The 16,687-nt window shown below is 40.6% G+C and overlaps 2 protein-coding genes across 2 annotated transcripts in view; both read left to right on the top strand.

Moving 5' to 3' along the window:
• The window catches only part of LOC106651713 (discoidin domain-containing receptor 2-like), a 159,400-nt gene that overhangs the window by 40,156 nt on the left and 102,557 nt on the right, over positions 1-16,687 (top strand). The gene's annotated exons all lie outside the window — the stretch shown is intronic.
• Positions 10,917-13,634, top strand: LOC106651770 (zinc finger protein 585A-like). Its single transcript, XM_014370436.2, has 3 exons — positions 10,917-11,064; positions 11,139-11,208; positions 11,287-13,634. The coding sequence occupies exons 1-3, from the start codon at positions 11,021-11,023 to the stop codon at positions 13,396-13,398; spliced, it is 2,226 nt and encodes a 741-aa protein (XP_014225922.1). The 5' UTR covers positions 10,917-11,020; the 3' UTR covers positions 13,399-13,634.

The following is a 16,687-nucleotide window of genomic DNA, read 5'->3' as shown; positions in this document are numbered from 1 at the left end:
CTGGAAAAAATTTCATACGCTGCACCAGTCACGAATACAAAAGCAATATCTCCCATATATTTCGCCGCAGTTTCTATTTTTTCGTCTATTTTTTTCGCTCTCTGTTGGCTGCAGCACCCAATGCATTCAAGCTCTCTCTCTCTCTCTCTGCTCTCGGAGCTATTCTCCCATGCTTTCGGCAATTTTCTCGAGCGTAGCTACTCACCTCCCTCCCACTACTTCTCCTTCTCTCAACGTTGCTGCCGCTGCTACCGCCCGAGTTGCTTAGCAGTAAAATGGGAGAGAGAGGCAATGCGAACTTTACATAAGATGCAATTTTGTGGCCAGCAAGTAGCCGTCACTTTAAGTGCAATTTTGGGCTTCCGCGAGAGTTACGAAAAGAGAGAGTAGAGAGAGAGAGAGAGAGAGAGAGAGTAGAGAGTGAACAGTAACCACAGCTACAGTTACTGTGCTCGCTGGAACAAACTGCTGCTTTTTGTTTTTAACCTCCGCCGTGTAACAATTGTATAACTCTCGTGCTAGCTGATGCATACTTATTACAAGAACGACTGGCGCTACGCTAATTTTACGGTTGCTAATTTGACAGTTTAGAAATGTTTATATCATATTCTTGAATAGAATACGTTGAATAATTGACGCCAACGAACAAAAATAGCTTTTAAATTGATTACAACCATGTTCACTTTTCTTTACTTGCTATTATGATCGTAAATAGGACAAAATAACTGCATAAAGCATTTTTCTATCAGAACATTCGCTTAATCAATCCGTTATTTTTTAATCACCAATAAAATAACGAAGTATTTATCCAAGCGTTAAAACGTACCGAAAAATATCATGTTTAATTAAAACAGTAGTCGCTGGGCTACAGAGAAGTAGGTCACTTCGGTTAGTTAGAACAGAAGGTTTAGTTCCTTACTCCAACAGGATGTCGTCATCGTTCGCAAGGGATTTTCATCAAGAGTCTTTGCTTAAAGGATGCCCACCAGCTATACGGAGGCATGTCTTTTCGCCCGGCTATCCCGCAAAATATGGATTTGCACTCAGAGGCAAACGTCGCCGAGCTGCAAACTGTTTCTTGTTTCGAAACTCTCTCTATCTCTCTCTATATTGCACCGACGCTATTTGCCACGAAGTTTCCACGGGGGTTATGCGGTATATTTTTCCGATATACATCGAGAGATACGTTTCATCGATCCCTGCGCGAGAGCTTCGAGAATGTAATATTGTAAATATTCAAGCTGCGTCTTCTTGAAAAGCTTCAAACTGAAATCTAGAAAATTAACAAGTTATATAATTCACACACATACACGCGCGGAGATTCGTTGATTAAGTCGCAACGAAAACGAGTGTATACCCGTGGCAGCCGAGCCGAGGATACAATTCTAGAGGAATGTACGCGCGTGCATTAGCACGGTATACATAGGTATATATACGTATGCCCGTGAGCGCCAAAAGCTCGCGCGAGAAAACAGAGTTGACGGAAGAAAATAAGATTAATTAGGGACAGAGAAGGAGTGAGACAGAGAGAGAAGCACCTTCATGAATTTCACCTTACATTGAGTGGGAGCGGATGCGAGGGAGAAGCGTGCGAGCAGCAAAGTTGAGTGTCATGCGGTAGAAAGACAAGCAGCTTGGATTTAAGCAATATGACCCCACTCTCCAGGACTAACAAATTGAGTTAGGTTAGTTAAGCCGAATTCAAGATACTCTCGGTATAAATGTGTGTATATATACGTGTGTATGTGTGTATGTATTAGGACGATGAACTGCCGTGGACTTAACTCGCTAAGTTTCTCTCGCGCTCTACGCGATTATATTTGATTTAACGCGACGAGGCGAACTATACATCGTTTCGCTGCTGTTTTTCCTTATATATCGTCAAGTCAGTTTTCTAATTGTTTAATAAATGAAAAGCTAAATAATAAGAGTAACTTTTTACTCTTGAAAAATGAATTTTTTTTTCCAGTCGATTTCATGCAGAATTAACCACCGTACCTGCGAGCGAGTACAAAGTCAGCAAGCACATATTATCACGCGAACCCCCTTTTTCCTCGCTGGCCTCGTCGCTGTACATGTAAAATAATAATATATTCGGTACGCGGGCACTACTGCACGCTCGTGTGAGAACATTGATTTAAAACACCACCCACGAGCGTTTATTTCGCTTCGCGAACACGACCGACGTGTGTGTGTGTGTGTGCGTTAGCCAAGTTTAGTTTATTTAAAAGTGAGATTAGACTTGTAAAAGCTCGACGCAACTGGAGAGATAAAAATGCGCTTTTAATTCTCATTGGAAGCCGACTCCCGATCGTGAGAAAATTCAAAGAACCCAATGGATTGTTGGTGTTGTCGAAAAACAAAAGTTAAATCGTCACACTGCTGTGTCCGCCCGAAACATGCGCATTTGGCACACACACACACACACACACACACACACACACTGCGTTCTTTTTTTTCTTCTTTTTTCTCAAACTGCTACAGCTGCAGCTAGCAGAAAACAATCGAGCGAACAAATGCATACGCTCAACATACACTCACATACACATACGTACTCTGACGGTAGTGCCGACGAAAAAGGTTTTTTTTTCATGCTCTGATCCTGTAGGTAGTAGTGATAGTAGCAGAAAAAAAAGAACAATAAGCTTTGCGCTTTGGTGCAACTGGAAAAGCTTCGGCGGACACAGGTATATATACGTATACGCGAATAATCCATTCATGCAAGTGAACGCGCGAAAGAGACTGCGGAGCCCATGTTTTCAGCGCGATAAAAAGCGTCAGCGACGGTGGCTGCATTAAAGGCGTCGACGAGTACTACGTGTTTCCTGCAAAGAGTTTTCAACTTCTTATTCCATTTGCTGGACAATTCACAAAACTTCCCCCTTTCATTTTGAAGCATAGATATATGCTACACAGATATGGCCGAGTTCGGCGCATCTTCTTTTTCTCAACGTTGTAGAAGGAGCAATTGCTTACATATACTACACAGTCGAGTAAGTGGGGATAAAATTTATTGCATAAATAAATAATACAGTTTTACAATCTATGTACTTATACAGCTATTTTTACCTTGCCACTTACAGGTTTACAAATAATGGTAATCGCCATCTAGTGGTGGAGGCTTAAAGTTACATTATCGTATTCAAAGTCATTGATAACTTGCCTGAATTTTTTAGAACACTAGACGTTTAAAACGCCCTTCGCGCGTGTCAATTTTTTCATTCAGGTTTTGCGTTGAGGTTACTTAAGTACTAACTGTCTGTTGACAGTTAGCAGCGCAGGCGCTCGTATCGAGTCGGCTCGCGTCGGGTGTCGTCGTCAGTGTCAGCCAATCAGAGGTCGTTTTACGTGGCTTCACTTTTCGGCCGTTCTCTTATGAGTAGAAAAAAAAAGAAAAATATTAGAATTGTAATTTTCAGGACAATTTAATTTCGATTAATATTAATAACATAATTATAAAAAAGAATTGTCAAAAACAAGTCAGTAAATTAAATTTTATTACATTTTGTGAAAAATTATTGTTTTTGATTACAAGATGATTTAAAACGATGATGAGATTGAGATTTTGAGTTATTTGTTATGAAAATGCATAAATTCATCGCATGATTAATAAATAAGGAATAGAAAAGTGTTGAATTTCAAAACCATTTGCATATTGCGTTTTAATTCTTGCTTCAATTTCTTGTTTTTTGTTCAACAATGACTGAATCGCTCAAAGAACTGCAAAAAAAAAACCGCTGCCAATGTATTGGCAAGTAGCTTCCTCATACTTTTTTTTTAACTTAAAAATAATTTGAAAATATTAATATCATCTTTCTAATTACGAAAGCGAAACGAAAGCGCCTCTCAGCTTTATCGGGTATCTCAAACAAACAATGCAAAAAAAAAAAATTTTTTTCTTAAATAGAAAAAAAAACGTTACGTTTATCGATAAATGAATTTTTCTGGCTTCGTCCCTATGTCATAACGAAAAAAATAAGCCCTCCCCCGTCACGATACGTGCTACCGTTATCGAGAAATCGCTCTACACAGCCATACAGCCGCATACACCCACATACATTCCAAAATGTGTCAAAAATTCGATCTAGTATATAGAAATATCATTAAATATATCCTACGATAATTATATACGAAAGCCTAAATGTATCACATCACAAAACTTCCTATATGAGGGAGCAAAAGGAAGAAAACGACAATTTCCCGCAAAAAAAATTTTTCCCGTAAAAAAACTTTTTAAAAATCGAAAAAAAAATTTTTTTGCTTCGTTTATCGCTAAATACAATTTTCTGGCTTCGTCTTTATGTCATAACGAAAAAAATAAGCCCTCCCCCGTCACGATACGTGCTACCGTTATCGAGGAATCACTCTACACAGACATAAAAAAAAATTTCCAAAAATTTTTAAAAATCGAAAAAAAATTTTTTTTTCTTCCTTTATCGCTAAATACAATTTTCTGGCTTCATCCTTACATAATAACGAACAAAATAAGCCAAACCCCGTCACGATACGTGCTACCGTTATCGAGGAATCACTCTACACAGACATACAGCCGCACACACACACACACACACACACACATACATACCAACATGTGTCAGAAATTCGATCTAGTATATAGAAATATCATTAAATATACCCTACGATTACTCTATAAAAAAGCCGAAATGGAGCCCATCACAAAGCTTCCTCTATGAGGAAGCAAAATTAAATTTCTTCAGAAATGTGTTTTGAATCACCGCCCTCCCATCGACTGAAACGGAGAGAGGATGTGTTTATATAAACGAAAATGAAACTCGGAATTAATTGTGGGAGGTTAAAGTTTTTCCCAGGGATATTTACGATCGAAGCAACACAGCTCGGCACTTCCTTATTATTAAAGGCTTTTTTGTTCTGGCGTGGCGCAAGCGAGCTCGCAGGGGCATGAAAAGAGGTGAATTATGGAAGGCCTTTATTATTTTCTTCGATATACTACTTAGAAAAGTTTGCCTGGACACGCGGCAGCGGCGGCGGCCTTTGAGCTAAGAAAAACGATCGATACCATTATCTTAGTTTTTCGGAGAGAGTTTGGGGCGCAGAGGCATCTTTCGGATTGCTTTGACTTGTATCACGGAGAACGATTTGCTGCTATTGCTGCTACAACACAAAGACCGATTCCATAAATTTCGTCGCGTGGCTATTATATTCAAAGAGCTGCGCTAAGTCAATAACATCATTTTTCTTGCGTTGGCATCGCGGCGCATTATGAGAAATAATAAACGCACGAGCTGTATATAGGCGCCGCGCGAGGAATTAATGGATTTGTATGTGGGAGAGAGAGGGTACATACGTAGGAGAGACCCACACTCGCACACGGGAGCAACTAATCCTACAAAGCCAAGCAAATTACGCGGCAAACGGCATTTCCTATAACAGAGAGAGAGAGAGAAGACACAGAGCGATGTACGAACTACGAAGCGAAGGACGGACACAGAGTAGTAGTAATAGAGTAGTAGGCGCGTACGATTGAGCGAGCCCACTTTTGTGTCTCCCAAGTATGTAGCCTGACGTACGGCGTAGATATAGCCCAAAAACCCAATCGTATCTATGAGCTGTTCTCAGTGGGCCACGTATACATGTACGGCCGCGTTGGATTTGCAGTTGATCGATCGCCGTGGCATTACATATTCGCGCGCGCGAGCTATTCTCTCCTTATGTGCGCGCGATATAGCTCGAGAGTAGAGTACAGTTCCGAACGGCTGTTTCGCCTCCCCTTGCTTAGATCCATATACCCATTTGGGAAAGAGGCAATCGGATTCGCGCGAGCGAGAGAGAGAGAGAGAGAGAGAGCTCGTATAAACTGCTACTGCAACACGTATCGCCGAGTCGTGTGAGCCGCTCATGCTGAGAGAGTAAAATAAGCTACGAATCGCTATAGGCGGCGGCAATCTCGAGTCAGCATTCGTGAAATTAACAATAACTGGGGAATTTGCTCCATCCGAGCTTAATGCCGTGTGTGTTATATGCATAGTAACTCCCAGGCACACTCCGCCGAGTCCATAATACGTGCATCGACCGAGCTTCATAATAGGCTGCAGCTTGATTTGCTCCAGAAATCAACTCTTCGCTCGTCAAAACCATAGAAGATGAAGAAATGGTTCAGCAGTACGAGCTTTTTTACAAAAAGTACCAACTGCGTGATAATGAATTTTTGAAAAATGTATCCCTTAACAATCATCTATATTGTTAGAATAATTGTAAATCGTTAAATATAAATATCAGTTCAATGTTACGTTGTGTTCTTTTTTGGCTTAGCGATATCGTTACGATATGTATCATTTACTATTTTCCACTACTATATGCGCTTTACACATTCACGCACGAGAATTTTTTTCCCATTCTCGCGGCTCCATTCAGCCGCAAATTCGCCAAATGGCTGCGGGTGTAAAATTAGCTCGCTCCCAAAATTGGTTTGAATATCAAACGCCTCGGCGTTTGAATATTTACAGGGCGCGCGCGCGAGCCGAAATTCATCCTTGTAAATCTCTATTACCAATGCTAATTTAATAGAGGCCGCGCGTTATATGTTCGCGAATATTGCGAACGAGCGAGCGAGCGTCAAAATTCCCCGCCCGAAAATCGGATCAGCATCGTTTAACTTTTGACATTTATAATACCGATGAACGCGCAGTACAGTGATTCGTGAAAATATCACGTCTCGCCTAACTAGCGTTACATACATACCGCGTATCAAAGTTTTCTGCTGAACTTTAATGGCCTGTTTTGTGCGTTTATTTTTACTTTGCCACTTGCAGGTTTACGCATAATGGTATACTCGCCATCTATCGGAGAAAGCTCAAAGTAGTCTATTATTGCATTGAAAGTTATTAAAAACTGTTTAAACGGTTACTCGGTCGTTTTCCGGTGATTTAAAATGCGCCTAATTTTTATAACATAATTGTAACAAGAATGTCATCGAAAACGAGCCAATTGAAGTATTCCAAAACATTTTAAATGCTATGGTGATAAAAATATCGCTATTGAAGCTCTCATATAGATTTCGGTGTAAATTTTTTTTCGTCGACTCCTTGGTTCAAACAAATCAAAGCTGCGCAGTCCATTAAAAAGATTTGTGTAGGTTTTTTTGACTCGAAAGAATCGAGCGCTCGACGTTAACCCTTTCTCTCTCCCTCTGCAACTAAGCCACGTGTATTTTTCTCCCTGCCCCGAACGCTCACCGAATTCGACGCTCTCTCTCTTTCTTTTTTGCTCTTCTCCTTTATCAAACTTTTGCTACACACATACGCACAGGGCCGAGCAGTTTCTGTGCGCAAAATAAGTCGAGCGCCGCCTTTTTTGCCGAACGTATATACCTGCTGACCCATAGCCGCAAGATTCTAGGGCAATTACAACCTCGTGCTTGCTCTTTATTCGTTCGTTCGCTCGTCGGGCAGACTTTCGCAGGCCGACTTATCAGATGGTTTGTTCAGCCAAAGTTGGCCTTTTCAAAATGAAGTTTTATTTCTCTTCTCTCTCGCTCTCTCTCTCTCTCTGACTCTCCGCAACGCGTATAGCCAGGTAGTACCGCATATACCCATCGCGGCCGGCTATATGGAGTCGAAGCGCAAAGTTTTTCTCGCGCCAAGACGCGCTAGCTAAAGTCGGCGCAAAGATCTCTTTCTCCCTCTCACTCATTCTCTTCTCGCTCGCACCCACAGCGAAGTTGAAAAAAAAAGAAGTAAAATAAAAAAATAACTATGCTAATCGCGCCTTTTTTCCACTCGCTTCTTTTACTCTCTCTCTCTCTCTCTCTCTCTCTCTCACGCATTCGCAGGAAAAAGGAGCAGCGCGTCAGATAGAGAGCTTAATCTCGCCAAGTCCGATATATATAGCGGCCTCCCCGCCAACTAGGAACTTTCTCTATGCGTGTGATTGAAATGGCCATGCCGCGAGGATTAGTATATTTAGCGCGAGATTCGACAACCATTATGAAAAAAAAAAAATAGCGCTCCCGTCAAAAGGTAAAAGGCTACAATTTGAGCTCGACTTTTGAAAGTCAACGGAAAAAAACTAAAAAAAAAACACGAAGGGTCGAGAGGTAAAGAGAAAGATGAAATGTTCAAATACTTGATTTAACAGTCCATATTCAGGAATTTAATAATTCATTCCGCTCCGTTATTCGCTCGCTTTAGTACTTCTCTCCGCGCAGGACCTTTTTCTTCGCTCTTATACTCGGCACCGCTGCTGCTGCTGTACTTGCGCTGCTGCTGCTACTGCCACTGCTGCTGCAGCAAAGTGTCGAGAGGTACTTGAATAAATCGCTTTATAAGCTGGAAAATCTTCTCACCGTAATGCAAGTTTATTCATTTGCTATATACCTGCTGCTGCTGCCACTGGTGCCCACGCTACATTCCCGCGAGTTTTATTTGAATTTGCATTCCATTTTTTACAGTCGCGATTCTTTGGCACACGGCGCAAGTAGGGGGCGACGAAAAAAAAGGAAGGCTTTTTATTAAATTTCGTGACACTTTGTCGGGAGCCGCAGTCAAAAGTCGGCGAGCTTTAACTGATAACTTTAACTCCAATGGTACGAGGGAGATATAAGCGGGTTCGTGTGTGTAGTTAGCTAAAATGATATGTGCATCGATCGAGACCAATTAGTCTCGAACGACCGAAGACGAATTCGAAACGTACAAGGTGAGAAGCTTTGAGCATCGATTACTTAGCTGACTTTCGAACGAATCGAGCATTTATTTCTAAGAGCGGTTAATTCAAATTGATAGACGATTTTTAATAAAGCTGCGTGCGTTGCGACGCATTGTTATATTTCTCGCGCATTTTGGAATACATAAACGATCAGTTCGCGCGCTAGACGTAAAAGAGGAGTAGCGAGTCGATCCTGCGGACCTGTGTGTGTGTGTGGGTGTGTGTGTGTGCGCTCGCGCAAGAGCCCGAGCGTCGGTGCAGCAGCAGCAGCAGCAGCAGCAAACTCGTTTCAAGTTGAACTTGCAGCAGCAAGCGCGAGGGCACGGTGCGGAGGCGAAACGAGCAGGCGCGCGCGAGCAGTACCTACTCGAAAACTTTTCAACTCTCGCGCTCAATATAGATAGTCTCTCTCTCTCTACTATATATATATATATAGCCTCTAGCTGCAGCAGGTTGGTCGTCATTCCTCTCTCTCTCTCTTTCTCTCTCGTTCGTCGCTACTTCATCTTCGTGTCGGAGCGTGTAAGCCCTTACAACAACGGCATCGTGTGTGCGTGTGTGTGTGTGCAGTGCCGTACATAAGCTATTTTTTATGCCTTATTGGTCCTTTATACAGGGCGCGCGCTCCGCACATGAGGCATCGCTCCATTCGGCAGAGAGTCGAATTTTCCTCTTTTCTTTTGGCCGTTTTGCTCCGCATAAAGCCTGCCGGAGCGCGTAAACTCTGGAAATATTTTTTTTTTCAACCCCGCGAATTGCAGCGCGCGCGGCGCCTTTTTATTATCCACGAATTTGTACGCATGCGTGCGCGCCACATGCACGTACGTACGTATATGTGTATACGGGACCATGGCGGCGCGCTAGCCTACGAGATTTATGACTGTAATAGATGCAGCCCATGCCCATGTATATATGCACGTGCTTATTCGTAATCTACAAGGGACCTATAAGCGCGCGAGCACGCGACGCTTTGTGCACGTGTGTGTGTGTACGATGGAATTATTTAGATCGATGGAAAGTAGTGCTCAATTGATAGTGGCTACCCGATCGCCCCCGGAAAGTCGGGACAAATGTTTTTGATGTAGGCTTATTCGGCCGAGCTTTATGTATACCTATCCCGTAACAAAGCGCGAGAGCGTCGAAATTACGGAGGATTATAAATACATCTCGCATTCAATACTTCGTAAATTCTCGTTAGAGTCTGAGGAAAATCCTTCGTTTAAAACTCACGCTTACGCGTTAGCTGTACCCTGCGTTCCTATATAAATTCGCGAGTTTTATTTTGCAACTTTTATCGATACGTACCTGGAAATCTGTAACTATGAATTGCTGTACGAAATCGATAAATATAAATAAAAACGATATTTTTTCGCGTTTGTTGCGTGGATTGCACTGATTATGAATGATAACATTTTTTTCACAAATGCTTTCTTAAACGTACCAACGCGCGTAGGTACGCGTAGCGTTGAATATGTTATAAACGATACGTTCGGATCGTTAAAAAAAAAGTATGATTGCTTTTTAACGCTTTGTACACAGCACTGATTGGAAGTGAACTCATTTAAATATGGATTTTTTAGGTACGAGTAAAGTAACGAAAAATATTTAATTTTCAAAATTCGTTCTCGACACGTTACTGACGAATCATTTTTCGACCATCGAACATTATAGTGTGTTTGAGTGAGTTTTAATTCGTATCGTGCGTAGACTAAATTAAAAATCAAGTTTCTGAACACGCAACTAAATCAGTCGAATGTTTGGACGCCCATTGTGCCAATCGCCCACATGTGATCGGCGTTTCGTCGATGAACATGTCGATAATATTATAGGCGAGGAGGAAAGAGTCATCGAATCGCATGACTCTCCAGATGCTTTTACGACAAAGCCATGCTCTGGAAATATATGCGTGAGTGTGTGTGTACGACAAGATCGATATTGCACCGAGTGCACGCGCTACATCGGTTGCAGCGCCGCAATGGCGTTTGACACGAGCACACATAAATCTCCCGACAATCTCGAATTCGCTCATTTTGTGTTTTTTGTTTCCCCTTACAAGAATCTTGAAAATAGTCTTCAGTGTACAGTTATATTTAATATCATCGTACAAAAATCTAGGCTGATGTAACAACCGTATGATATTTGTTTATGTTTTCTAGTAGCGCTCAATTTTAATTGAAATAAATTTGAATATTTTGAGTACCAACGTTCGTTGGTATTGACGAGTTTAATATCCCGTGTTGTGTACAGAGAATTGTAAATATCGTTGATTCAATGTTACGCTCGCGTTCAACGAGTGAACTCGACCGGAAAAGTAGCTCTGGACCAATCTACGAAAAAGATGAATCTTAATTCATCTTCGCCAGGATCATCATTCGCCGCCAGGTAATATTTGAACTGATTGTTATAAATAAAAAATCATTCGAGGATGAATTGAAAATCTTTTGAATCCATTTTAGAATAAAGCGTGAGCCTAGTTGCTCGAATGATGACACATCTAAAAATTCTCAAGAAAGCACCAATGATGACGTGAGTTAACATAATTATCATGATAAATTCGCGATTTAAATTCAACACATTTACATGAACTCGAAATTTATACAATAGAATCTTGGGCGACGGTCTGATGATAGACATGAAGCAACGCAGAATCTTTTTAATGAAGATGGCAATGAATTTATCATAGAATTCGAGTGCAAAACTGAATTTGTTGGAAACGATCTTATAAAAAAAGAACCTCCAGTTGCAATGCAAAAAGAATCTTCTAAAAATCGAAACAGGAAGTCAATGATTGATCGTGAGCGACGGTCTAAAAATAAACTTGTAACGACCCAGAATCTTTTTGACAAAGAAGTTAGCATAAATTTTGCGTGCAAAACAGAAACAGAATCCAATCCGAATCATATACTAACTAAAAAAGTTCGTGATCGACCTAATCATTCCTTAAGAAAAGGCCAAATAGAGATAAATGTTGGAACTCGAAATGGAAAGTCAAACACGAATTTTGATGATGTGCTTAACAAAATAAATAAGAAAATAAAAAATCCCAAAAGAAAATCCGTCGATGTTCGCATGACGCAAGTGGCGAAAAAGAGCCTGAAGCCAAATACCAAGAAAGCAGTTAAAAAACGTAATAATTATTCGTGTAATTCGTGTGAAAAAACATTTACAACCAACGAGGGTCTTAAAGCACATGTAAATTCGAAACATAAAGGGGTGACTTACGTGTGTTTTGTATGCGGAAAGGGGATCACATCACATTACCATCTCGAAGCTCACAAACAATCGGTGAACGTTGGCAAGCGCACGCGTGCATGCGATTCCTGCGATAAGAAGTTTGCAACCAGGACTTATCCCATGAGACATGTTCGTTCTGTGCACAATGGTGTCGAACATGCATGCAATGTGTGCGGGAAGAAGTATAAATTTAAGAAAAACCTCAAATTACACATCGACTCGATGCATCGAAAAAACGAACACGTGTGTGATATTTGCGGGAAAAAATTTTTACAGAAACACAGTCTCAAAATCCACGTCAATGCGGTGCACAAACGTGTCAGACATGCATGCGATGTGTGCGGTAAAAAATATAAATATAAGGGCTCCCTCAAAGTTCATAAAGATTTTGAGCACAAAAAAATCGCACGTGTGTGTGATTTTTGCAAGAAGGAATTTTCACAAAAAAGCCTGCTCATAAACCACATCAATGCCGAGCACAATGGTGTCAAACATGCATGCAGTGAGTGCGGAAAGAAGTATAAATTTAAGAGTAACCTTAAAATCCATATAGATTCGATGCACAGAAAAATCGAACACGCGTGTGATATTTGCGGGAAGAAGTACACATCAAAGAGTATGCTCGGACATCATAAAGATTCGAAGCACAGAAAATTCACATACACGTGCGATATTTGCGGGAAGGAATTTAAGTGGAAGACTTCTATTATTAAGCATATCAAAGCGGCGCATGCGGGTATCACACGTAATTCACAAAAGCAGACATCAAAATGCAAGGGTAAGCTCAAAGTCCACAAGGACTCGTCGGTGCATGATGGTGTCACCCAGAGCTCATGTGGTATTTGCGGAAAGACATTCGCACGCAAGGCACAGCTCCGAATTCACATTAAGGCGGCACACAATTGTGTCAAGCCTGCGCCAAAAATTCGCAAATCTAATCGCAAGAAGTCCAACGATGCTGCGCGCAATGGTATCCCGGATAAACGCGATTTACGCGCGAAGCAATTCACATCGAGGGACACTCGTAAGAATCGTATCGATGCGATTCGCAAGGCAGTTGGCCATTCGTGTGACGTATGCGGAAAAAAGTTTGGACAGCAGAGTAGCCTCAGAATCCACCTTGACTCTGTGCACAACAATGTCAGGCCGTGTGACATTTGCGGGGAGAAATTCAGGTGGAAGGCTACTCTCAAGAGGCATATCAAAACGATGCACAAAGGTCATACATGCGGTACATGCGGAAAAACGTTTAAACTGAGGATTCAGCGCTTGATTCACAATCGTAACGAACATGATACTACAGCTAGAAAGTCATTTTTGAGTAAGTCCAATCCGAAATCCCACGTCGATACGGCGATTACCGGTGTCGTCGCCCACTCGTGTGATGTATGCGGCAAGAAATTCGCAGGAGAAAAATCCGTTAAAATTCACGCCGGTCGCATGCATAAAGGAATTAAATCTCAGAAAAAAAACATTCAATAAACGAAGAGAGCTACTTTGGTCCGGCGAGTTGTGATTTCATTTCTCGTACTCGTGTACGGCAGGTTACGTAAAATTACGTAAATTATAAATTCCTAGAACTTGAATTAAGATTTTTCAAGTAAAAAAATGTAAAGTTTTTACAAAAATTGTGTATAATCAATCATATACAATTATCGCGGTATAAAAACTTTATAAAATCTTTAGTAGAAAATCAAAGATTTCGTTTTTTATAAAAATTAGACAAAATTATGTAAAAATATAAATAACATTAAAATTTTTCGATTTTAATTTCTTTATAAAAAAAATTGTAAATAATGAGAGCGAAAATGTGTTATTTATTTGCAAAAATGCAACATCTTATAAAGAGATTTGTGTGTGTTTAAAGTGATATTTATACAGTTTGACTATCAAATAACATAAATAAATAATATGCAACGATTCACAGAATCATTCTCTTAAATTTATTTTTTTTTATGCACCAACTCAACGGACTAGTTTGGGGTGAAAAACTCAAGATATAAATATGATCAGAGGTGATCAGGGGTGTAGAAGTACCGTAGGGAATTTTTACAAATTTTTCCAAACACTTTTTGCAACAACATGGCGGCCATAACTGAAAGCTTCATCTTTGAAAACAAATTCCGTTGAATTTTTGCCAATGTTGTATATCATATGTAGGAGGTGTTAACGCCATTTTTAGTGAGACAATCATTTTTCGTCGAATTGCTTAATTCCTAAATTGCAGTAAAAGTATCTGAATAGCAGCGATTTTCGCTCGCTACAGTTCCTCTTTCAAACGCATATATTTTCTCTCTGTGTATCACAAAGCTTATCTATATTAATATATTATTTTGTATTATAAATGTATAATTCGTGTTCGATTTAATTTAGAGTTATTTATCATTATAACTATGAACATTTGTTTTATAATACAACACATCAATAACATACTAATAAAAGCTTCAATAGTATCCGCCTAAAAAACGCGAAAAAATGTTGATTTATTCATATTTATTTATTTCGTATAGCAAATCATAGTTAAAAATGTCGAGGTATATATCGATAAAAGTTGCAAAGTAAAGCTCATACGACATACGACTCGTAAATTCTCTCGTGTCTACTTTCAACTCCATCATTGTACACTATCTTCCTCGGCGGTCTATTTATTCAGTTCTTACTTTAACACACGTGGGGGGCAGGGCAGCAGCATCGATGCGGCGCGTCGGAGCATAAGGAATGCTTATTCAATTAGGCCGCACATCGGCCACCGAGAGTCACACGGGCTATATTGAATTTCAAACTCATTTTACCTCCTCCCTCTGCCTGCCCCATGAGAGTACGTCAGAAAAGTATTATTATATACAGCCGCGTGCAGTGGTCCGGGCCGCATGGCGCAGCAGCACTGATGCTTCCATTCATTATTGTAAATTCCACCTCATCACGAGCAATTAATCTCTTAATTTTCTGCTTTGCCGAGCAATATGTGTGCTGCTGGGCGCGCACTTATTTTCAGCTCTCTCCACTTAAGGCATGCACGATATGTGTCCACTCGCTCGGCTCTTTCAGCGGAGGCATTAATATATTCTCGCGCAAATTTCAATTTAATTCCACGCGATACATTACACTAGAGCCAGTGAGAGAGAGAGAGAGAACGCGACGTAATGGCACGCGGAGAATAACGATTTGATACGAAAATAATAGAATATCACACGAGCCGGGGCTTGTATTATTTTTATTGCTACTCCTCTTTTTCCTGTCCTCCTCCTTTTTCTCTCTTTTTTTTCCTTCCTTCGTTTCGTCTCATCCACTTTTATTTCGCGCAAAAAGCGCACGACGATGCAGAAAAACTTTCTCTCCCCGTGTCTCGAGTATAGTCAGCAAAACTATACTCGTAAAAGTTAAAAACAAGTCGCCTGCTCAAAACGACTGCGCGACGAGCAGCACTATACGGCGAACTGGAAAAAAAAAATCCCACATCCATATGTGCGTGTATATACGTATATATGTGTAGCACACACACACCAATAACCATATCTGTTTTTCTTTGGTTTTTACATTGCGCGCGTAATATATATATTCGTAACCCTCGTGGCTTCTCTCGGCGTAATGCCTTGCCTTATGTCACGCGTACACATATACAGAGTAGTACACGTACGTATACGTATGCGTTTTCCCGCATTTTTCGTCTTTTCATTAAACTTATTTGCTATGTACTCCCAGCCAAGAAATGCGCCTGTTATACCAGTGTTTTACCATTTGTCTTTTCAAACATTCACCAAAGCGAAATCTCCTCCTCCTTTTTTTTTTACTCCTATAAAAGCTTCCTCCTGAGTTTCTCTCTCTTGCCTCTCTCTCTCTTTCTACTTCGTGTGTCTATACTACGGAAAATTATTTAAAATAGAGAAGACGCCGTGAAATCGTTGCGCAGCAGCGGCGGCGACGGCAGAGTCGGTATTGGAAAACGATTCTCTTGGCGTACATACGTATATAAAACAGCTGCACAGAGCAGCCACGTAGTGGTAGTAGTGCGAGCCCATAAGGATAAAAACGACGTTCCACAATGAATTGCACGCGATCTCGTTCTTTTCTCTCTCTTTCTCTGTGTGTGTATGTGTACGGAGCGCCTCAGAGAAGCCGTTTCTCTCTCTCTCTCTATTTTAATTTATCCCCGAGCTGGATCGTATGATACGTGTAATATATAGAAGCGAGACACGCGTCGAAGCCAGAGACAAGTCCTATCCGATATTCTTCTTTGATTTTCCCTCCATCAAACCGTATGTATTATTTGAGAAGGAGGGTTTGGGAGAAGCACACCGTGTCGAACTGATAGTCGTCGTCGTGTGTGTACCTACATATACATCGTGTGTGAGTGAAATCTGCAGAGGAAAAGGAGATGGATTCTCTTGATAGTAGGCAATGACAAAAGCTTCTCTCGAGCTTTCGTATTTGAAAGTTTTTACCTTTGTTTTTTTTTCTTTTTTTTTTTTTTTTGAGAGAGAGCGAGAGAGTAAGAGAGAGATTTAAAAGCATTCGTTTATGGTTTGTACACATATTTTTTTGATTTTTACGAGCGCCCATTGTTACCTCTCTCGCGCATTCTTTCGACTTGCTTTTTTTTTCATGTGTCAGAGTACATATTTATTTATTCGCTATCTCGATTCGATCGGCTTGGGTACTTTGTATTTAGTTTTTTGTTTTGTATATTTTTTTCTCCGCCAAAGCTCGACTTTTTTATTCGTTGCGTATATGTTTTGTGCCCTCTTTCACTTTTATTATTTACGTACGAATT

This window comes from Trichogramma pretiosum, unplaced genomic scaffold, assembly GCF_000599845.2.
Source record: "Trichogramma pretiosum strain Unisexual culture from Peru unplaced genomic scaffold, Tpre_2.0 scaffold129, whole genome shotgun sequence".
In the NCBI taxonomy this organism is placed as follows: domain Eukaryota; kingdom Metazoa; phylum Arthropoda; class Insecta; order Hymenoptera; family Trichogrammatidae; genus Trichogramma; species Trichogramma pretiosum.
The sequence above is the reverse complement of the archived record's forward strand: the minus strand, read 5'-3'. Positions and strand labels throughout refer to the sequence as shown.

Excerpts from the sequence above, each read along its gene's own strand:
- LOC106651770 (XM_014370436.2), top strand. The coding sequence starts at position 11,021 with ATGAATCTTAATTCATCTTCGCCAGGATCATCATTCGCCGCCAG. Across the intron at positions 11,065-11,138 it reads GGATCATCATTCGCCGCCAG|AATAAAGCGTGAGCCTAGTT; the intron begins GTAATATTTGAA and ends AATCCATTTTAG. Across the intron at positions 11,209-11,286 it reads AAGAAAGCACCAATGATGAC|AATCTTGGGCGACGGTCTGA; the intron begins GTGAGTTAACAT and ends TTTATACAATAG.